Source organism: Neomonachus schauinslandi, chromosome 13 (genome assembly GCF_002201575.2).
Source record: "Neomonachus schauinslandi chromosome 13, ASM220157v2, whole genome shotgun sequence".
Lineage (NCBI taxonomy): Eukaryota > Metazoa > Chordata > Mammalia > Carnivora > Phocidae > Neomonachus > Neomonachus schauinslandi.
Genome location: NC_058415.1, coordinates 80148128 through 80171534, shown reverse-complemented (window position 1 = coordinate 80171534; position 23407 = coordinate 80148128). Strand labels below are relative to the sequence as shown.

The 23407-nt window shown below is 38.7% G+C and overlaps 1 protein-coding gene across 1 annotated transcript in view; it reads left to right on the top strand.

Moving 5' to 3' along the window:
• The window catches only part of C5 (complement C5), a 92045-nt gene that overhangs the window by 38750 nt on the left and 29888 nt on the right, over nt 1–23407 (top strand). Inside the window, exons 16-26 of the mRNA XM_021691140.1 lie at nt 1341–1403; nt 2472–2669; nt 4282–4372; nt 5817–5890; nt 6610–6749; nt 9897–10124; nt 11793–11853; nt 17829–17918; nt 19127–19339; nt 19815–19890; nt 22752–22911. Of these exons, the coding sequence (XP_021546815.1) occupies nt 1341–1403; nt 2472–2669; nt 4282–4372; nt 5817–5890; nt 6610–6749; nt 9897–10124; nt 11793–11853; nt 17829–17918; nt 19127–19339; nt 19815–19890; nt 22752–22911 (1394 nt within the window). The remainder of the gene's footprint in view (nt 1–1340; nt 1404–2471; nt 2670–4281; nt 4373–5816; nt 5891–6609; nt 6750–9896; nt 10125–11792; nt 11854–17828; nt 17919–19126; nt 19340–19814; nt 19891–22751; nt 22912–23407) is intronic.

Here is a 23407-nt window from a genome sequence, read left to right as displayed (position 1 = left end):
CCTAGCGCTGTAGTTCTGCCATTCTCATTGATCGGTAAACTTGGTCTTGGCGGGCTGTTCTTGCTGATCTTCTGGGGGAGGGGCCTATTGCTATGGGTCTCAAATGTCTTTGCCTAAGGCAGAATTGCCCTGCCCTTCCAGGGGCCAGGCTAAGTAATCTGCTTGGGTTTGGTCTGGGAGCTTTTGTTTCCTGCAAGCTTTTGTACAGCTTTGGAGGACGAGAGTGAAAATGGCGGCCTCCCAATCTCTGCCCTGAAGGAGCCGAGAACTTGGGCCCCCACTCCTCAGTACTCCCCCAGAGAAAAGCAGTCAATCACTCCTGTCTCCCCAGTCTCCGGCTGCACTCCGTGCTCACCCGGCCTGTGACCGAGCGTTTCCATCTCTGGCACCCGACTCGGTGTGGAGTCTCCAAACCCAGCAGATCCCTGCGGTGCACTCCTGTGCTGCTCCTCCTGGGGGAGGAAGGGGAGTCTCCCGGGATCTGCCGCTTGTTGGGTCCCTGCTGGAAGAGCAGTGGCCCGACTGCTATGGATCACGGTTTATGGCAACCCCGAGCTGAGAGCCTACTCCTTGGCTCTGTCTTTTCAGCCGGCTACCCGCTCCGATACCTGGGAGCTCTGCCACACTCAGGCACCCCCAGTCTTTCTGTGACCCCGAGGGTCCTGAGACCACACTGTCCCAGGGAGGGTTCCACCCCCCACTTAGCCACTGGAGTGATGTCCCTCAGCAGAGCCGACTTCTAAAAGTTCCGATTTTGTGCTCTGCTGCTCTATCACTTGCCAGTAGTGGCTGACAGAAGCTCCCTCCCCCCACCATCTATCTTCCCAAATATCCCCTCAGATTCACTTCTTCACACGTCCTACCTTCCAGAAAGTGGTCGCTTTTCTGTTCAGAGAGTTGCTGCTATTCTTTTCTTCAATCTCCTGTTGAGTTTGTAGGTGTTCAGAATGGTTTGATCCCTATCTAGCTGAATTCCTGGGACCAGACGAAATTTAGGTCTCCTACTCCTCCGCCATCTTGCTCCTTCCCCAAATTTTGCTTATTTTAAATGCTTAGATATTTCTCTCTAATCAGTGGATCAAAAGCATTGTAGGATTTAGAACCAAACTCAAATCAAACAAGTCAAACTGGTTAGATGACACTAGATCGTGAGCTCCTCTAAGCTAAAACAAGTCATATTAAGATGTGTGGTGCACCATGCCTAATCGAAAACAGGATCTCAGGATTTGTTGAATAAAATGAATGACTTGTAAATGTTTTAAATACTTGAATAATTTCATGGAATTTTCCTTCTTGATATTTTATCTCCTTTTTCCCTTCTTTGTTTTGTTTTTTAACAGATAAGCCTTGTAAAGAAATTCTCAGGCCAAAACGAATGCTGCAAAAGAAAATAGCAGAGGAAGGTACTCTAAAATTTCATGTGGTTGTGAAAAGGTTATGATCCTATTATTCAAAAGCTGGAGAGAACTAATCATTGTCTAATTTCCCCTAATCCAAATAGAATGGATGAAAAGAAAGATATGTACAGATGTCTAGCTCAACTCTTTCAGAAAGATTAATCCAAATAAATCCAATACTTCATTTGCTATAACCTCAATCTGAAGAAAATAAGTATTATTTCTATCTCTAAAATCTAAAAGATTAACTTTTATTTGTTACAAATACTTCCTCTCTACAGACTTCATTTGGCAACTAAAATTATATTCTTCCATTTTATTCTTACAAAATCTGTGATTTGATTAACTTTGAAATGTACCTGGAAACCTATTTCTTCTATTTTATATATTTAACAGCGAATAGTATTTTGGATTATTCTTTAGGAAATCAATCTAATAGAAATTATTTTTAAACAATTATTTAAATAGAAATATGATCATTGACAATGTTAAAATAGGAAGAACGTTGAAATGGAAGTCAGTCACCTGAGTTCAACTAATAATCATGCTCCAAGTAATAATAATTCCTTCCCCCATCCATATATGAGTTATTTTAATTTTAACCTTTGTTCTAAGTTCTAATGAAATGAAAAAGGAAGACGCTGAGTAATTTGAGCACTTCTCATGAAGGATGATGCCACTAGTGATGGTCTATAAACCATGTCACATAAGAAAAGTTTTTAAAAACAGGATCTGTAGCTTCAAGAAGGAAACACTTGTATAGTGGTGATACCTATCTTCAAATATTTGAAGGCTTCTCAGTTAACTTATTTTACCCAAAGGGTGCTGAACCCAAGGTGCCCGTTTCAGAAGTTAGTATTTAGCTTAGTCACAAGAAGCTCTTTAACCATTTAGTGTGAATGAGAATGATCTACCTGGTGAGGCCACATTCTCCCCATGCCTAGAGCGGCTGGTCATTCACCTAGCAGTGGCTGTTGTGGGGCAGTAGAAACCAGGTACCCCTCGAGGTCCCTCCTGAGGCAGAGGTGTCATGACTCTGCATAATCAGGGACACTTGCATCATTACCATTTCAGTGGCTAAATACAAACATGCCATATTGAAGAAATGTTGCTATGATGGAGCCTTTCGTAACTACGATGAGACCTGTGAGAAGCGCGCTGCCCGGATTAAGGTAGGACCCAGATGCGTCAAGATTTTCAAGGACTGTTGTAACATCGCCAGCCAGTTCCGTTCTAAAGAGCATCATAAAAACATCCAGTTGGGAAGGCTGCGTAAGTTTGACATTTTCTATCAGAATTCTGCCCCGTTTGGGGAATCTTGTGTAATTCTGCGCTGCGAAGAAAGGGCAGTTTTCATGCTTTATTTACAGTTGAAATTAGAAAAGATGACTTGTAAATGCCCATCAGAAGGAAATCAGTTATCATTTTTGGCAATCAAAAGAGGTACATATAGTATAGAGCAGAGCACAGGAGCCCGTAGTCAAGACCCCAGGGCAAATTTAAAGCCAGCTCATTCTATAAACTTGAATAACTATATATCCTCTCTGAGCCTTAGTCTCATTTTTCAAGCAAGAAGCTTGGGCTACATGATCTCCAGTATGCCTTTGAGTTCTAGAATTCTATGGTTCTGTGATATTACAATCATTAAAAATTTTGTTTATGCCTATACTGATCAAATATAGCCAAAGATTTCTAAACTTAGCACAAGGTTAAGTGTACTTACATAGAAGATGAAATCTTATTTCCGTTGCAACCATAAAATATGTTTTCAGAATTTATAGACCTCTCATTAATAGGTTTTCAGAATTTTTAGGACTTTCATTCATTTATGTACAGTCAAAACAAAATGAACAAAAGCAGAATGACGGCTCCTGTTTCAGAATCTGATCATTTGTCTTAACAGCATGTCTTTAAATATCGTCCATCTAAGTGGATATATTTCTGTAAACATAAATTTTTGTGGCCATTTATCCAAACTGTGTTATTATATATATTTAGGTTGTTTTCAGTTTTTTGCTTATTACAAGAAGCACTTTCACAAACATTCTAGTACATATATTTTTCATTGTCCTATTTTTCATCTGATTTGGCTTCCGCTGCATGGAACTGAGTCTCTGCTACTCCCTCCCTCCTCTCTGGTACTCTGCTCTGCCCCTCGTTCTAGAAAGCCTGGGCTCCCAAAACTCCCATAGGTGTTGCAACTCTGCAGGGGTCTGCATGGGTTTCTCTCCCTGCTCTGCAGCCTGCAAACTGCCTCCAGACAGTAAACCTGGACAATTCCAGGGTTCACCTAACCTGTCTCCGTTCTCTCAGGAATCATAGCCCTGGGTCACTTATGCTGTAATGTCTGAAAACTGTTGTTTTATATAATGCAACTGTTTTTTAAGTTTGTTTTTTTTAAATTTTTGTTTGTTTTTAGTGTGTGTGTATGTGTGTGTGTGTGTGTGTGTGTGTTTAAGACAGAAGAGTAACCCCTATCAGTGCCTCTTGGACAGAAGCAGAAATTCTGTCCATTTTTATTAAGGGAATTATAAATAAATTTCCTTTAGGTAAACCTCCCTTATTTTATAACATAAATGCAATTACTGTAATCATAAGAATGCAAATAACTTTATAGATTGATCAGAATCTTTTATAATCTCAGGAACACTAAGCATTTAGCAATTTAAGAAACAAGTCATTAAAGTTATTTTTATGCTTTATTTGCTTTGTCAGTACCAAGGCCTTGAAAGTTCTATTTTGAAATCACTAAACAAAACGTTTCATTGACCTTTTAGAAACTACTCAAGTTATAGATTAATGTCCATGCTTTAAAATTTGGCTCTAAGTAAAATTTGTGTTGTTTTTTCATAATCACACATACTCCCCCGCCCCCCGCCCGCAGATATAAAGACCCTGTTACCAGTAACCAAGCCAGAAATAAGGAGCTATTTTCCAGAAAGCTGGTTATGGGAAGTTCATCATGTCTCCAGAAGGTATTATACTTCCTCAACATTCCTCTGAAAAATGTGGGAAAATGCAAATATTATAGCCAAAAATCTGGAAACTACCCAGTTCCCAATAGTTTATTTAAGAGTTAAGACAGTTATTACCATTTGATCAAATTTTGTTTTATTTGCTTCACTTTTTTTTTAATGTGTGCTTGCTCTAGTAACTAGTTCTAGGGTAAGATTAACTAACTCTTGGTGAGGAAGGGTGCTATTGCATTTAATTTCATTCTACCTCAGTAAGTCTGTACTGAACACCAATGTGCGCTATATGCTATAGTAAGCAGCCATTTTCATCCTGAAATAGCTATACTGTAAAATAAATATTGATTAATAAGAAGAAAGGTTCTTTTCTTGTTATTCAACACATTTTTATGGAATGCCTACTCTGTCCCAGGCACTGAAAACAGTGATGAACAGTGCTGAGTCCCTGAGCATCACCCTTCCCTGGGGACTCAAAACATTGACTTCCAGGCGCAGTGTAAGCCCTGAGGCCCAAGCCCACCATCAGTCTTAAAATGGGTCTCCTCGTCTCTACTCTTGTCCTCTCTAGTCCTTCCTCCACAGTGTTGTCCATTTCAGCTGGCATTGCCCCTTGGCTAGCACTTCCTCTGGTTAGCCTTCCCACCGCTCTCCCCAACCCTACCAGTGACTGGATTAATTAGCCCTCCCAACTAGCCCTGTTGCCTGTAACATACACCTTTATAATGGCCTGTTTACCTGCCTGTCTTCCACATTAAAATGATACTTCCAGGACAAAGACTAAATTCAGATTACTGCTTTATATTCAGGACCTGGCATAGAGTCCAGCTTGTAGAGGCACTCAAATAAATGTGTTGAATCAATGCACACTGCCTCTGAACTTTTTTAAATGCTTTATTGGTACAGCTATTATAGTGAATTGCAATTTATTTCTTTAACTGCTTCTACGAGACTATAAACTACTTGAGAACAGCACTATATCTTATAAGTGCTGTGTACTCAGTGTTAGTGCTGTGCCTGACACAAAGGTGGTGGACAATAGCTGTTTGTTGAATGAAATAAATAGATAGATAAGCTTAATCTTAATCAGAAATTTTTAGTTATGTTGACTTTGTTATGAGCAATGTTAAGATGCATGACTTTGCTGCCCTATTTTAGAACATACCGCACAATAAATATCTTTTTGTATGTTTTGAATTTGTGGTGTTTCAAAGGCATCTTTCTGAATTTGAATTCTCTTCATACAAGTGAAATATTTAAAAAAATGCAACATGTAGGAGAGTTAATGAATATATTTTTCTTGCTTGATTTTTCCTTAATACCTGATGTATTTTTGCTTTGTTGTGATTTTTTTCTTTCTTCTAAAGTAGTATGAAGCAAAAATTCTGTTAGTGAATGCTGGCAAGTTGGGCTAATCACTGTATTTGAATATTAACATTTTAACTTTCAGAAGCCAATTGCAATTTGTGCTACCTGATTCTCTAACTACCTGGGAAATTCAAGGTGTTGGCATTTCAGATAGTGGTAAGCGAACTTAAGTTATATACTCATTTCAGGAGTGATTTGATTAGCAAAATGTAGTTTTTTTGTCATAATCTATATAGTTCACCCAGGACTTAAGTGGTGTCATTTGTTAAATATCCTTCTTAATGTATTACAAAAAGACTTGGATATGCCCATATCTTTGACCATATTAATTTGTTCTTCTGCTCTTCTATTAGCCATCATTTTATCAATGCTGATGTCAAGTCCCCATTTTCCTTTATTTTTCTCAGTGACTGGGAGCTTGAGTAGAGTTAGAAACAAATGTATGACTTCTCTCCTGGGCGAATGCCCTTTTGTGGCGATTTAGTACAGATACTTTATTAATAACATCAGAGTTGGTTTTGTTTGTTTGCTAATTTTTATTTAAAATCTTGGTTTCCACAATCAAAATGTTATACCCATTAAATAGAGTCAATAATGAATATCTAAAAAGGGATTTGGTACTTAAGGTGATAAACATTCTCATGCCTTAGGTAGAATTAAATCTCTGTTAGACAAATGAAGCTTTCTATTAATACCAATTATTATGGAAATACAGATCAATGAGTAGAAAACTCAAAGACATGACAGTGCAGAGAAGAACATGATATAATATTCCTTTATCCTTGAAGCAAAGCAAATCTGAGACACAGTAGTACTAATAAGGCATTGTAGAATTCCCTAATATGCCTCTACTTTGCTTTCACTTTGGACTGAAGGTATATGTGTTGCTGATACTCTCAAGGCACAGGTGTTCAAAGATGTCTTCCTGGAAATGAATATACCATATTCTGTTGTACGAGGGGAACAGATCCAATTGAAAGGAACTGTTTACAACTATAGGACATTTGATATACGGGTAAGTAGGTATTTATTATATGTTCAAATAAATGGAAAAAAGGAAGAATTCTCTGATTTTATAAGAATTCTATTAATGGAATTATCACATACACAAAAAACAAAAATTCAACTCAATGAAGGGATGAAGAAAGGAGGAAGACTTAGGACAAATTTTCTTATAACTCCAATTTAAAGAAGAATACAAGGGGCACCTGGGTGGCTCAGTTAGTTAAGCATCAAAACTCCAACCATGGCTCAACAACTTGCCTTCTTTTTGTCAGCACACGACTAAAGAGAATTATACAATAGGGTGACGGATTTCACTTGAAAATAATAGTCACAAAACTTTATATGGGAACTCAATGTGGTCCAAAACTCCAACTATATTTTTTGAAAAGCTCTAATTTCATTCTTAGAGATAAGTATATCAGTGGTTTCCAAAAATTTTGCTTACATACTCTCTAAATTTTGGGGGGGGAAACTATGTACCCCATTGGCACATTTTTAATTAGCATCTAGAATTTTTCATCATAACTATAATTTTGGGAATATTTAAATATTAATGTTTTCTCAATGAAATGATTATAACAAACTTTATATGTATACAGCAGAATCTAAACACCATAACATTCCATTTAAAAATACCCAAATAAACTGTTATTAACAACAGATTAGATATCAATTCCTTTTTCTCTGTGAACACATATTCCCATTTCACTCTCCTAATGTTATATATTTTATGCTTGAATGTTTTCTACTGAACACCCTCATACTTTGATTCAACAAAAATATGTAGATATATTGAAATTGAAATGTTTTTGAATTCTCTAAGACTCTCCGTGTCAAGTAATTGCTTGTGGATTTAGTTAAAATTATGTAAGCATTTTGATACATATTGTCCTCAAGTTGTAAATTAATGTAAGGGAAACCGACCTGCCTACAATGCTGAATCTTTTACATCTCTTTGTCCTTTTGCTTTATTCATTAGGTCAGTGGCCAGCTATTGCCCATGGGCCCAAACTGACCTGCTGCATCTTGTGGCCTGTACTCTAAGAATGGTTTTTACATTTTTTTTTAAAGATTGAAGGAAAGAAGAAATTTTCATGGTGCATGAAAATTATATGAAATTCAAATTTCAGTGTCCACAAATAAAGTGTACTGCCACACTTACCTGTGTAGGTATCATCCATGGCAAAGTTGAGGAGTTGTTACACAAACCACTAAAGTGACGCTTTCATTGCTCAGAGTGCTGCCGGTTGCAATAACACAGTTGTAACTCAACAGGCTTTTAAGTGACATGCGTCTCACTGCACTGCCACATTTTGTTTAATTTTTAAATTATCAGTGCATTTTCATTGTATCAAAATAAGAAACAAGAACATCTGTGGTATCTCAGGGTTAGTCCCTATTAATTCTTTCCTCAAGTATAGGTCACATTTTCTTATTTCTTCTTATCTAGTAATTTTGAATTGGACCTTGGACCTTATTAATGAAATGTTACAGTGACTCTGGGGTCGATCAAGTTCCTCTGAAGATCTTCCATTTTGTTTTGTGTGTTTTAGCAGGCAGTTGGCTGAGTTCAATCCCAAAACTCTGAAATCTCAGTTCTGTTCTATTAGCCTTGGTCTGGATGCGTGGAATCTGTGCTGTGTGTTGTTCAAGGGTTGGCCAGGTTTAAGTAAAGTTTATATGCTGAACTTGGAACACCTTCACATTTCAGCTCTGGTGGCTGTTTCGTATTCTGTCCCCTGGTTCTTCAAGCCAATAAGATGACAGGTTCTGCCAGGGGTTTAGCACTCATCAAGGCACTACTGGGGCCTTCCCTCAGGTGAAAGGTGTAATCAACAGGAATCTCACCCAGTATCATTCTTTCCTTCCAGCTGCTGCCTTCTCTTCCACTCTCTAGTGCCTTTAGGTTGTGTGTGTGTGTGTGTGTGTGTGTGTGTGTAGTCGAGAGTTTATAGTTGTGTTTGCAGAATGGTTGTCCAACAGGATCTACTCGGCCATCACTAAAAGCAGAACTCCTGCTATAGGCTTTTTAAATCGATATTCTATGTCTGAAAACTGAAGATATTCAGTTCTAAACATTCTTTTCTATTCCCAACTTACTAAGAATTTTTATAATGAATTTATGTGGAATTCTGTCAAACCACTCTTCTCCTTCCCCATCCTACCCCTGCTATCCTGGGGGAATGAATCATTGGCCTTGGGCAACCCAGTAGGCTTCTTTAACTCCTGCCCTACCCATGCAGGTTGTTGTGTTTCCCAGAAAGATAATTAAGAGGGAAAAAGAACATTCCATTTTTGAGAAATTCTTAAGATTAGTTGTTGAATGTTGGCATTCTTTCTTGTTTACCTGCTTGATTTATTCTGTATCTTACCATTTTATGCTTTGGGATATAGTTCTTAATTCTATCAGTTCACTAGATTTTGAAGTGAAGATGAAAAATATTCACTGTTTCAACCAGAAGTAGGTAGGTACTATTATTATTATCCCCATTACAAAGATGACGAAATGAACAGTTAAAGAGGTCATGTGACCTGATTTTGTCCTACAGTAGGGGGCACAGCCAAGATTAGAACCTAGATCTTTCTGGAGCCCATGTTTGGTTGTAAAATGGGTCCAAGTGGGGAATTAATAAGCGACAAGATTAGAAAAATAGGGTGGGGACATATTGGGCAGGGCCTTGAATGCCAAGAGATGGCGTTCTCAGTCTTTCCTAAAATCATCATGTGTTGAGTACCAAAGGCTGAGCTAAAAGATATAAAGGGGAGTAAGACATGTAAAGTGCCTCAGCCTGGGGTTTCCACTGCCTAAGGTACAAGCATGTAAAGAGACCATGCAACAAATGGTATCATGACAACGTGAACAAAGAACCTGAGTAACTTCACACCTGATTTAGAAGGTTATAATCTAAGGAAGGTAAGACATTTCAGAGCCGGGGCTGAACTTGCCAGACATCCCTTCACGTTGCTAAACTCTACAGCAACTTGTGTGTGTATGTTCGAAAATCTGAAATGAGCTTTATCCTCTGCCTTATAATCTAAGGAATTCTTTATCACTGTAAAAATCTCAGGGAGAGTTTGTATCCAGACGAAGAAGGTCAGGGCATACTTTCCTTACCATAAAGTGTTTTAATATAACTGTTCACTGGTAATATTTCAGTTCTGTGTTAAAATGTCTGCTGTGGAAGCAATCTGTACATCAGGAAGCCCAGCCATTGACCACCAGGGCAGCAGTCCCTCCAAATGTCTGTCGCAGAGAGTAGAAGGTTCCTCCAGTCATCTGGTGACCTTCACTGTGCTTCCCCTGGAAATTGGCTTCCACAACATCAGCTTTTCACTGGAGACTTCAGTTGGAAAAGAAATCTTAGTAAAAACATTGCGAGTGGTGGTAAGAAAAATACGCTTTTTTTCTGATTCTTTTTAAAAACACCTTTTTCATAGGCGAAGGTGAAGAGTATACTTAGCATGGTAAGTAGTGTATGGAAGTGTCAGGTCACTATGTTGTACACCTGAAACTAACATAACACTGTGTATTGATTATAATGGAATTAAAATTTAAAAAAGGAAAGAAAGAGAAAGAACAATAACAAACACTTTTTTCATCCTGAAAAACAAGTTGTCAGCAGCTTATCATTAAGTAGATCAGAAAAAGAACACAGAGAAAAATAATATAAATGTAAATGTAACAAAATGCTAACATTTGAAGGAAACTGGGTAGAGGTTATCTCAGATTTATTTTTGTACTATTCTTTTTTTTTTTTTTTTTTTTTAAAGATTTTATTTATTTGACAGAGAGAGACACAGCGAGAGAGGGAACACAAGCAGGGGGAGTGGGAGAGGGAGAAGCAGGCTTCCCGCAGAGCAGGGAGCCCGATGTGGGACTCGATCCCAGGACCCTGGGATCATGACCTGAGCCGAAGGCAGTCGCCCAACCAACTGAGCCACCCAGGCGCCCTATTTTTGTACTATTCTTATAACTTTTCTTTAAGTCTGACATTATGTTTTAAAAATTTAAATAAAACAGTGGTACTTGCTTATTGTATATGTATATTGTATATGGAATAATGAAAAACCACAGAGAAGAAAATTAAAATCACCGATAACTCCCACACCCAAAGATATCCAACTGTGACAATTTGGTCACAATATAGCCTTCCAAGTTTTTCCCCCTAAGACACACATTCAAAAGGTGTGTCTTGAAATCGATGTGCCAGACATTAGGCAGGTACTGGATTTCCAACAATAGATAAGATACAGCCCATGCATTTACAGTTTAGAATTTATAGTCTAAAAAATGTCCCATTTACAAATGAGTAAACAGACTAAAAAAGGAAGAAAACCATCATTTATTAAGTACTATTTACCCACATAGGCCATTGAGTGTTTTCTTGTTATCTTACTAAGGTTAAGATTCTTGCCAAGAGGCACATGGCCAATTAATGACAGAACTGGGCCTTCTTAGGTCTTCATTCTCTGACCTCTGTTTTCAGCCATGAAATCACTTCAGTAGACATGTACTGACTTATTTTGTGTAAGGCATGTCCTATGCATCCTTGCATGGTGGTTCCATGCACACTCTGGAGATAGGCTGCCTGGGTTTGAATCCTGGCTCCACCACTTCCTAGCAGTGTGACATTGGATAAGTTTCTTGATTTCTCTATGTGTTCTTTTCCTCATCTATCAAATGGGAGTAATAATAGTTTCTACTTCATAGAGTATTTTTTTAGGCTAAACGAGCTAATACATACAAAGCACTTAGATCAATTACCTGGCTTATAATAACTTCTATTTAAGTATTTGCTCTGGTTATTATGCAAGTAGCCAGAGAATCTTATTCTTGCATGTATGGATATAAATATTTACACATATTTTGCCTTTAAAAAAAAGAATTTTTCAATTAGAAAGTCTTCAAGTTGATCCAAGAATTCAGGTCACATAAATTTAATTATATTCTTGCGTCATTTGAATAGGCAGCTGAAATCCAGTGAACAAATTAAGGCTCCACTGAGGGAGTTAAATTTAATTATATTCTTGACAATGTTTTCTCCCTTTTTAGCCAGAAGGTGTCAAAAAGGAAAGTTATGCTGGTGTTACTCTGGACCCAAGGGGTATTTATGGTAGGCAAAATGATTTTGTATTTGTACGTCTTCTTTTGCTCTAGAAATTAAAGTGTCTAGGTAACCTGAAACACTGTTTTTCAAAATGTCAATTGTCTGGAATAAGAAATATCCACTTCTTAGTTCACTGACATTCTTAATAGCATGTGTTGTATTGTAACCTGGATGGGTTTAGAACAAAGAAAAAGAATTCCATTAATTTTAAGTGCAAAGCATTGAAATAGTAATAATTGCATGACTTCTCTGCAATAGTAGTCATTTTCTATCCATCACAATAATAATTTATAATATTTTCTTATAGAACCATCAATCCCAAAGAACACCTAAGAAAAAGTCATTTCCATACTTCTTTAACACGCAGTATTTAAAAACACAATAATGCTGATTAGTCACTTAACTAACCCATTCCTCATTGTTCCTGCTTCCCTGCTTTTATCCTTCAATAAAGATATTCTGAATCTTCTCACAGTTAGAATTTTGCGAATATCCAAGCATTTAATCAAGGCCCATACATGTATATATATGCGAAATTTAGAATGTGTTCAACTAACAATTCTTTTCAACAACAAAAAAAGATAGCCTGCCATAGTTCTTATTAAATGGTTAAAACTTACCTTATTATTGCATTGAATAATTTTTCTTTGTTTTCAGTGATATAGCAATGAGGAAAAAAGTTTACTTATAAATCAAGACCATTATACTCAGAGAGCCATTTCCTCTGGGCAAGCAAAGAATTCAGACCTTTACCTTTAAATCAGCTGAGTATCCTAAGTTAAGGATGACTTCAACAGAGTAACAGAAAAATCCATCCTAGATGCATATATCCAGATGCTCCCATTTTTAAAAATTTTATCTTCACACAGATCTTCTTCCAGCCCATCTGTTGTGAAGGATCTGTGGGTAGAGATATTACAAGTTCTGAGGTTTGGGGCCTCATACAGTTACATCAAGCCTCAGAGCCACTGTGTCCTTTTTTTCTTCCCATTTACCCGTGTGCCCCCTATACTGACATTACTTCAAACTGATTTCCACAGTGGCCCTGTCTTGTACATCCCCAGCGGTGGACATCAGGGCCACAAGATGGGAATGATCTTTTGTCTGGGAATAAGTCTCTCAATCAAAAATCTTGGTAAAAAAAATAGTAATATTAAAATCTATGCCTCTTTCCAATCTTGCCTTATGACTTTTCCCCTTATCGTTTTAGACAACTTAGATTTAGGCAGCTTTGTTACTTTCTAGAGGGCTAAATAGGGTAAAGATGACAATTAATTCTGTCCAGTGAGTTCGGAGAGTTTATTAAATACTTCCAATATTTGTATGTCGGAATTGCTATACCAATACGATACTTTATAGAATTCCATTTTTTTAAAAAAGATTTTATTTATCTGACAGAGAGAGACAGTGAGAGAGGGAACACAAGCGGGGGGAGCGGGAGAGGGAGAAGCAGGCTTCCTGCTGAGCAGGGAGCCCGATGCGGGGCTCCATCCCAGGACCCCGGGGATCATGACCTGAGCCGAAGGTGGACGCTTAACGACTGAGCCACCCAGGCGCCCCTAGAATTCCATTTTTTTTTTTAAAGGCCAAAATATATTTGGAAAAGTAAATGGACAATAACCTCACTGGAAATTTGAAAAAAAAATATCAGTGAGGGAGAAGGAGGTATCAGAACAAATTGTAAAATAATAGGAATTAAAATAGTGTGGAATCAGCTTAAAATGAGGACTAAATGTGGAAACTCAATCCAAAGAGCCCTCATCCTTGGTTCCTGCTTTCTCTCCCCCACAAGCCCTTTACCTCCAAATCTTTTCTTCTCTGGGCTGCAGGGAGTTCAGCTCCTCACCACCCCCACCCACTTCCTGGCACACCAAATGGTCTGGGCAGGCCCCTCGTGTTTTCTTCCCTCCCTTCATTCCTGAACCCTGCTCCTGTTTCCCTTCCTTCAAATGCACCCACTCAGATCCTACTCTACATCCTCCTCTCTTTCTTCAGTTTTTAAACTCAACATTCTGTTTTAAAGATACACTCACTGCTTCTCACATAGTGTTTCAGAGTATATTCCACCACAATTTTATTTATCCATCCTCTAGTGACAGATTCCCCACCACCGTGAGCAATGCTGCAGCGAACATCCTTATACGTCTCTCTTTACAAACCTGTGCAGCATGTATCTGGACTGTATATCCGGGAGTGGGACTGCAGTGGCAAAGGGCATACGTAGATTGAATATTATTTACTGCCGTCACACTGGTCTTCAGAACGGCTGTGTTAGTTACACATCCACCAGCACTGTGTGAGGGTTGTCATCTCTCGACATCCTCACCAACACTTGGTATTATTACTGGCCTCTCTAAAATGTGCCATTTATGAGAGGCATAGGATGCCATCTCATTGTTTTAATTTGGATCCTTCTGATTACAAATGATTTTAAACATTTCTCCATATGAGCTTTCCGCTTGACGGGAGGCCTGCTTCTCCCTCTCCCACTCCCCCTGCTTGTGTTCCTGCTCGTGCTATCTCTCTCTCTGTCAAATAAAACCTTAAAAAAAAAAAAATTCTCCATATGCTTATTGGTCATTTGGGCTTCTCATCTGTGAATTGCCTATTCCTATCTTTTGCACTTTGTTCTATTTTTCCATTTGGGTTTTCTTGTCTATTTCTTATTGATTTTTGTCTCTGGTGTACTCTCTTAAAAACATATTTATTTATTTGAGAATGAGAGAGCGCACGCGAATGAGAGGGAAAAGGGGCAGCGGGAGAGGGAGAGAATGTCCAGCAGACTCCCTCCTGAGCACAGAGTCCGGCGGCAGCAGGGCTCAATCTCATGACCCTGAGATCATGACCTGAGCAGAAATCAAGAGTCAGACACTTAACTGACTGAGCCACTGAGGCGCCCCTCTGGTGTACTTTTTTTGAGCAATAATGAACCCTAGTGGGTTTTGAACAGGAGTCCTTTATTCTGATATAGTCAAATTCATTATAACTTTACTTTATAGCTATTATATATTTTGGGGGTAATCTTTAAGAAGTCTTTCCCTGCTCTTAGTTCACAGAGATATTGTATATTTTATCCTACTCGTTTTACAGATTTGACTTCTAAATGATTTAATCCCTCTGGTGTCTACCTCTATATGTGATGTCTTGATGAGTCTTTTTATTTTTTATTTTTTTAAGATTTTATTTATTTATTTGTCAGAGAGAGAGTGAGCACAAGCAGGGGGAGTGGCAGGCAGCAGGAGAAGCAGGCTCCCCGCTGAGCAGGGAGTCTGATGAGGGACTAGATCCCAGGACCCTGGGATCATGACCTGAGCCGAAGGCAGATGCTTAACTGACTGAGCCACCCAAGTGTTCCTTGATGTATCTTTTGTCATGATTTCTGACAAGGAGTAATATTGACTTCTCTTAGTTTTAGTTTTCTCTTCTGTACCTTTTCAATCTGGTAGTAGAGTTGCTAATAAGAATTGAAATAGTCAAGGGCAGGTATCAATGGAAAAACTAGTGGAGGATCAAATTTAGATAATTTCAGACAACCGACTATTATTAAGTACAATGTACTGAGCATGAACTGTTTCCAGGCTCTTTGTCTATATTATTTTCACCCTTATAAAAATCCTTTGAGGAAAATATTATTACCTCTATTGACCTGACGAGCACATCAAGGCATAGAAAGGTGAAGTCTCGTACCCAGTGTCACATATAGAGTGAGCTCCTTCTGAACTCCATGCTTTCACCCACACCACAAACCTCTTATATGTCTTCACTGAATTTTATTTTAATATTATATCCTCAGCATTTATTAAAAGTTAATGAAGAAAGAAGTCACCTGGGGAACATTCTGTCTCTTCTGCAAAGCCATGTGGCTTGCCCATTAAATGGCAAAACGTCACTATTTTCTTTTAGCATCTGCCCTATGCCAAGGACCATGCTAAATGCTGGGACTACAGCTTCCAATAAGAGATGGTTCCTGCCCTCAGAGCTTTCCTGGCAGGACAATGGGTGGTGGGGTCTCTGTGTGGTGACTGCTGTGGGTCTGCAGTAAAACTTCTGAGCTCAGATCCAAGCTTCATCTGTGCCCGCTCTGTGACCTGGAGCGGCTTGCTCTCTAAACCTCAGTTTTCCCATCTACAAAATAAAAATAACAATAGACCTAGCAAACAGAGTTGTTGTAAGATCCAGTATAACAATGCATTTAAAAGCTTAGCAGAGTGCTTAGTGTTCTATCAATAGAATGATAAAGAACATTTTTATGAAATAAACCAATGATTAAAGTAGAAAAATGCTCTGATACAAGTACACTAAAATTCTGTTATTGCACATAGAGAAAATGGGTCTAAGTTAGATTGAGAGAAAGTGGAAAGAATTTCAGGGCATGCTTCGCAGTGGAGCTAATCTTCACATATCCTTGACTAAGGAATTACATTAGTTATTTTTAGCTTTCAGTTCCGAGAATAATTTTCTCTCTTTGGACAAAACGGCATGCTCCCTTTTTCTGGTAGATAAAATTTATATAACCTATTTATTTCCTATCTTGTAATGACCAGGAAGCTTACAGTTAAATTTAATGCTCTAAAGAGATTATATAAGCCTAGGGTTTGATAAAAATCCTTGAGGGCGCCTGGGTGGCTCAGTTGGTTGAGCGACTGCCTTCGGCTCAGGTCATGATCCTGGAGTCCCGGGATCGAGTCCCACATCGGGCTCCCTGCTCAGCAGGGAGTCTGCTTCTCTCTCTGACTCTCTTCCCTCTCTTGCTCTCTGCCTCTCATTCTCTCTCTCTCAAATAAATAAATAAAATCTTTTAAAAAAATCCTTGATTATTTTTAACTTCCTTTTTAAATTTTAATATAGTTATTATAAAAGGGCCTTATATTTTAAAACAATTCTTTGGAAGCTAGTATATTATAAATAACCTGCAACTGGTGTTCCTTCAAGAATTCTGTGTAAATCTGTAAGATACCACCTCACACTGGTCAGAATGGCTAAAATTAACAAGACAGGAAACGACAGATGGTGGCGAGGATGCAGAGAAAGGGGAACCCTCTTACACTGTTGGTGGGAATGCAAGCTGGTGCAGCCACTCTGGAAAACAGTATGGAGGTTCCTCAAGAAGTTGAAAATAGAGCTAGTCTATGACCCAGCAATTGCACTACTAGGGATTTACTCCAAAGATACAAATGTAGTGATCCGAAGGGGTACCTGCACCCCAATGTTTATAGTAGCCATGTCCACAGTAACCAAACTATGGAAAGAGCCCAGACGTCCATTGACAGAGGAGTGGATAAAGAAGATGTGGTATATATATATACAATGGAATATTATGCAGCCATCAAGAAAATGAAATCTTGCCATTTGCAGCGTGGATGGAACTAGAGGGTATTATGCTAAGCGAAATAAGTCAATCAGAGAAAGATAATTATCATAAGATCTCACTCATATGTGGAATTAAAAAAAAAAAACAGAGGAGCATAGGGAAAGGGATAGAAAAATAAAAAAGATGAAATCAGAGAGGGAGACAAACCATAAGAGACTCTTTTTTTTTTTTTTTTTTTTTTTTTTTTTTTTAAAGATTTTATTTATTTATTTGAGAGAGAGAGCACACGAGAGAGGGGAGGGTCAGAGGGAGAAGCAGACTCCCTGCCGAGCAGGGAGCCCGATGCGGGACTCGATCCCGGGACTCCAGGATCATGACCTGAGCCGAAGGCAGTCGCTTAACCAACTGAGCCACCCAGGCGCCCCCATAAGAGACTCTTAATCATAGGAAACAAACTGAGTGTTGCTGGAGGGGAAGGAGTGGGGTGATGGGGTAACGGGGTAATGGACATTAAGGAGGGCACGGGATGTAATGAGCACTGGGTTTTATATAAGACTGATGAATCACTGACCTCTACCTCTGAAACTAATAATAACAATATATGTTAATTAATAGAATTTAAATTTAAAAAAGAATTCTGTGTAAATCTAATAATTTTTTTAAATTTCAGGTGTCATTAGTAGACGAAAGGAGTTCCCATACAGGGTACCATTAGATTTGGTCCCCAAAACAAAAGTCAAAAGGATTGTGAGTGTAAAAGGTAAGGTGACAAATGCCATTTTTATTTTTCATTTCACTTTATGCTTCAAACAGCAATCAAATATCCTCATGATTATTCTGTTTTTCCTCTTCTGTACTCAGTAGCATATACAAATCCACCTCTGGGAGAACCCTGCTCCTTCTTCCACCTTCAAATCCCCAACCGCTTTTCTCACTGTTTTCTTCCATTGGCCTGATTTAAATGGAGATTCATTCTCCCGTGATGAAGGATGGGGGTTATCATTGGCGCAAAGACTTCTCTAAAACTTTCCATGATCTTAATGACCACTCTTGCTCCAGAGGCTTTATTACCCACCAGAGTTGCACTGCTCTGCTGAAATATCAGTCCCAGAGGGGTTCTCTCCCCTCTGGTACATTTGCAGAAGTGGCAGCTTTGGTGGGTTTCCTCTGGTCTCCAGCCTTTATAATTCAGTAATAAATCACCAAAACAATAGAATGTCCTGACTACATTTTGTCTCAGTTAAAGCCCTGGACTCACAGAATGTTAGTACTAGGAGAAACTTTTTAAATCATGTGCAATCCTGGTGTTGGGTATGTGAAAATTGGTTTGCCCAGTATCGCACGGTGAGTTTTAGACAGAGCCCCCACAGCACTCCCGGAACACTCACAGCCCAGGCTTTTTGCTTTGCTTTGTGGGAGTGATTGATTAATAGGGTTTATGATGTCTAAAGCTGTCAGATTGAACGACAACGAATTTGCCATGTCCTCTATGCATTAATCTGCCTGCTACATTATACCATCTTACCACAATATTCCAGTGGCATTTTTAAGCCTGTTCTTGGTGTTTCTTTTAAATCCATATTCCTAACTAGATCTTTTTTGTCTCTCCCCAGCTAAGAAGTAATTCAACTGCCTAGATAAAAAGAAAAGAACAAGGGTGTGCCTGGGTGGCGCAGTTGGTTAAGTGTCCAACTCTTGATTTCGGCTCAGGTCATGATCTTGGGGTTGTGAGATCGAGCCCTGAGTCAGGCTCTGCACTGGGTGTGGAACCTGTTAAGATTCTCTTTCTTACTCTCCCTCTGTCCCTTCTCCTCACTGCCCCTATGCTCGCTCTCACTTTCTCTCTCGAAAAAAAAAAGAGGAAAGAACAGGGACAGTTGCTCTTCTCTCTATTTAAAATATACTATTACTCAGAAGTTGATAGAAATTGATTGTGTCTACCTTGATTTTTTTGTTTGTTTGTTACAGGACTGCTTATAGGTGAGGTCATGTATGCAGTTCTGAGTCAGAAAGGCATTGACATTCTTACCCACCTCCCCAAAGGGAATGCAGAGGCAGAACTGATGAGCATTGTCCCAGTATTCTATGTTTTTCACTACCTGGAAGCAGGAAATAATTGGAACATTTTTTCTACTAATTCATTAACTGAAAAACAGAACCTGAAGAAAAAACTAAAAGAAGGTAAAAGAAAATCTATTTTACATATTGTACCTAAAAGTGTTGTGATTTTTAAACTAATGGTGCAATTAAACTAATATTTAAGTTCTTATAAATTATACAAAAGCGTAATTGTAAAAGCATTTCTGCAAAAAGAAAATTGTGAGATAGACACAACTATATAAATAAATACTATTTTCTGTAGCATTTTGGCTTAACTTACCAAAATGCCTGGATGAGAGACAAGACACCTGCATTCCAACCCCTACAGAGCACTTCCTTCCCTCTTGAATGAGCTCAGAATGTTCTACTTGATAATTCCCAATTCAAGTGATTCATGATTCATATACTTCTTTTGAGAAGTGTAACGTTGGCCACAGAGCACATGCTTGCTGCCCAACACCAAAGGAAGTTTACCATTCCCAGGAGCTAATAAAGCACTCTTTGTGTAGAAATGAAGGTCAGTGAAGCACTATGTTCTTTTTCTGGTGCCTCTTAGGGTTGGTGAGCATCATGTCCTACAGAAATGTTGACTATTCTTACAGCATGTGGAAGGGTGGAAGTGCTAGCACCTGGTAAGTAGAAGGTTTGATTTGCATTTTCATAAAATAGTTGATTAATTAAGGAATCTTAATGGAAATTCCATTCATCCAGTTGCTCAGGATAAAAGTCTAGTTATCCTTCATTGCCCTCTTTCTCTTACAAGTCACATCAGACCTAGCAAATACTTCTGGCTGTACCTTCAAAATGTGTCCTAAACTTGACTACTTCTTACCAACGCACCATGCCATCCTGGCCCAAGCCACTCCCATGTCTTATCTGGATTATTGTACTAGCCTCCTCTGCTCTTTCATCTTCAGCCCTTCCCCCTCTTTGTCTATACTGAACATAGCAGCTGGAGTGACCCTGTTAAAACATAAGTTAGGTCACGTCACTCAGAACCATTTGGGAGCTTCCCATCTTACCCAGGGTAAAAACCAAACTTATTGTGAACTGCAAGGCCCTTCATGGTCTGGCTTCATCTCACCTCAACTGCATCCCCTACTATTCTCTTTCCTTCCACTCAAGCCCTACTGACCTCTTCAATGTTCCTTGAACATACCGGGCATGCTTCCACTTGAGGGCCTTTGCACTCATGTTCCCTCTGTCTGAAATGCTCTTCAGGTATCAGTGGCTAGTTCCCTTACCTCCCTCAGGTCTTTACCAAAAGTCACCTTCTAAATGAGGCCTCTACTAATCATTCTATCTAAAATTGCATCCCATTCCCATCCCGACGTTTCATATCCTGCTCCCCAACTTTCCCTTTCTCCTTAAAATTTATCATTAACATTCTTACTTATCTCACTTATTATCTGTCTTGCCACTAGAATGTGAGCTCCACGTGGGCACTCCCAAGTATTCCTAGTGTCTGGTATATACCTGACACATAGCAGGTGCTCAGTAAGGACTTACTCACTGAAGCATAATAACTTCCTTATTTTTGATGCTTTGAGGGCAAGACTGTCTGAATTAACTGAAAGTCCACATGGCAATCTGTTTTCAAAAAAAAATGCTATCATGCACTGACAAAATACTCAATGAAAACATAGTGTTCCAAGTGCTTTATAAATTTTACTATATGAAACACTTTTAAGGATCTTACAATCTGGAATAATTGACTTTTAGATTATGCCCTGTAACTATTGAGAGTCCCCAGGATTTCATCTTTGACCCTCTTATTTTCTGTAGTCTCTCCTTGTGCAATCTCATCTTTGCCCATGATTTCCGTAATTTCTACACAGATGAATCCCTAATTGATGTCTCAAGGCCTAACTTCTTTCCTAAGCTCCAAATCCACATTTCTAGGGATCTGGGGAGTCAGAGGCCCTTCAAACATAATTCATGCCAAATTCAGTCTTTTGTTTTGTTTTGTTTGGGTTTTCTTAGTCTGTAGGCAGCAATACTCTGTACAAGTTTGAATCATCCCTTTCCTTTTGGCTCTATATCCAATCACTTATCAAGTCCACAGATTGTACCTTAGAAGTGGGTCTAACCATGTGTGGGCGGCACATTTTAAAAGACATGTAGACCCCTGGAGCATGCCTACCGGAGGATACCAACCAGGATGCGAGGGGTAGGGGTTCGAAACCAGCACGGCAACAGCTGGGGACTGCTTAGAGGACGAAATGCCCCTTCTCCCCAAGAAGATGCAGTAGCCTCTCAGTAAACACCTAGGGCCTCTCGAGAATTCTGGGCAAGACTGAGTGGATGGTGTTCAGCCAGAAATACAGAAATATTTGGATACTGTCCTAGAACCCAACTCCACAAGTTCCTTGAGAGAAACATACACAGAAGAAAATGGCCAGTACCTGAATACTTTCGAAATATTTTTTTTGAGAAATACAAGGAAGGTACAAAGAAAAAGTACAAAAAATAATATATCATTTATTTTATTTTATTTTTAAAGATTTTATTTATTTATTTGAGAAAGAGCACGCGAGCAAGCACAAGCGGGGGGAGGGGCAGAAAGAAAGGGAGAAGCAGGCTCTCCACTGAGCTGGGAGCCTGATGTGGGTCTCAATCCCCGGACCCTAGGATCATGACCTGAGCCGAAGGCAGACGCTTAACTGACTGAGCCACCCAGGTGCCCCAACATATCGTTCATTTTAGAAAGAAAAATGAAAATAAAATATTTTAAGTGAGAGGGAGAGTCAAGTGGTCTTACTCTCAGAAATGAGGGGCTGAAGAGTGGGTAGCTCTGGGTACTCAGAGAGTGCGGGAATGGGACCAGAGGAGTGGGGGTGGGGGTGGCTAAGAGGCATTGTGGGGTTATGAATTAGATACTCTTGGATATTCTTTGAGAGATATTAGTAGAGACTGAAATTGCTTCAAAAAGCAAAAAACAAAAACAAGAAAGCCTCCATAATCATGATAGTTAAAGCTTCCTTGTGAGGTAGTGAGTTCTGCATCAATGGCCTGGCTCAAGAGGAAGTGAGGTAAACACTCTGGTGAATGTTGGGGAAGGATATTCAGGCCTCAGACAAGACTTTAGATTAGACAGCTTGTGCACATTTTACAATCTAGAATTTTAAGATTTTACTCTTCCAGGTCTCGTGTTCATATATCAGTGCCCTGACTCAAAACTATTTGCTTCACCACTATTGTCTTTAACTTTAGAGTAATTTTGTTTTTAATCATCAGGCATCAGTTTTTAGTTTGTGTGCTTGTTAGCAATCCTGCAATCACAAAATATGTGTTGTTCACATTTGTTGACTAAACATTTTTGGAGATCTTCCTAAAATCTTCTCTCCCTTTGTAAAATGGTGACAACATACTTTGAATTGTATGATTTAAAATATTATTTTCTTTTAAAGGATAAATATCCTATTAACACACATAAATTGAAAGCCAAAGGGATTGAACATCTAAATATTAATTATTTGATTTTGTCTTAAAGGTTAACAGCTTTTGTTTTAAGAGTACTTGGACAAGTAAATAAATACATAAATCAGAACCAAAATTCAATTTGTAATACTTTATTGTGGCTGGTGGAGAATAGTCAACTAGAAAATGGATCTTTCAAGGAAAACTCCCATTATCAACCAATAAAATTACAGGTAAGGAAACCAAATATATAGATTAGCAACAGTTTTATTTACAAGTCTGAGTTTTGTTCTCATCCTATTTTAGAAGTTTGAAGAAAAGAAAATATATGTATCCCTTTAAGAAAGTCCTGTTGTGTACAGGCAAAGAATATGAAAGTTCTTCTTGCACTGCTCTTCACACAATTCAGTATAGGTCAGACGAGTGATGCCTTTGACATCTCTTGTGTAACAGGCACCGGTGGTCCACAGGCTGTAAGTGCTAGAGATCTCAGAACAGGTAAAATGTATCATCTGTCCACATACCCTTGGTATAGATGCCATACCTGAAATTCAGAGCCTTCTTACAGGTCAAGGCTGCAAGGTGTTGTCATGAAAGATGGGACCCTATTTATATCCTGTCAGTAAAAGAGATTGGGGTCAGTTTTATTAAACTGTACAACAAAGTGTTGCTTGAGATTAGAATCTATTTATAAACTTGAATTACAAAGGGATTATAGTATCTCTCCAA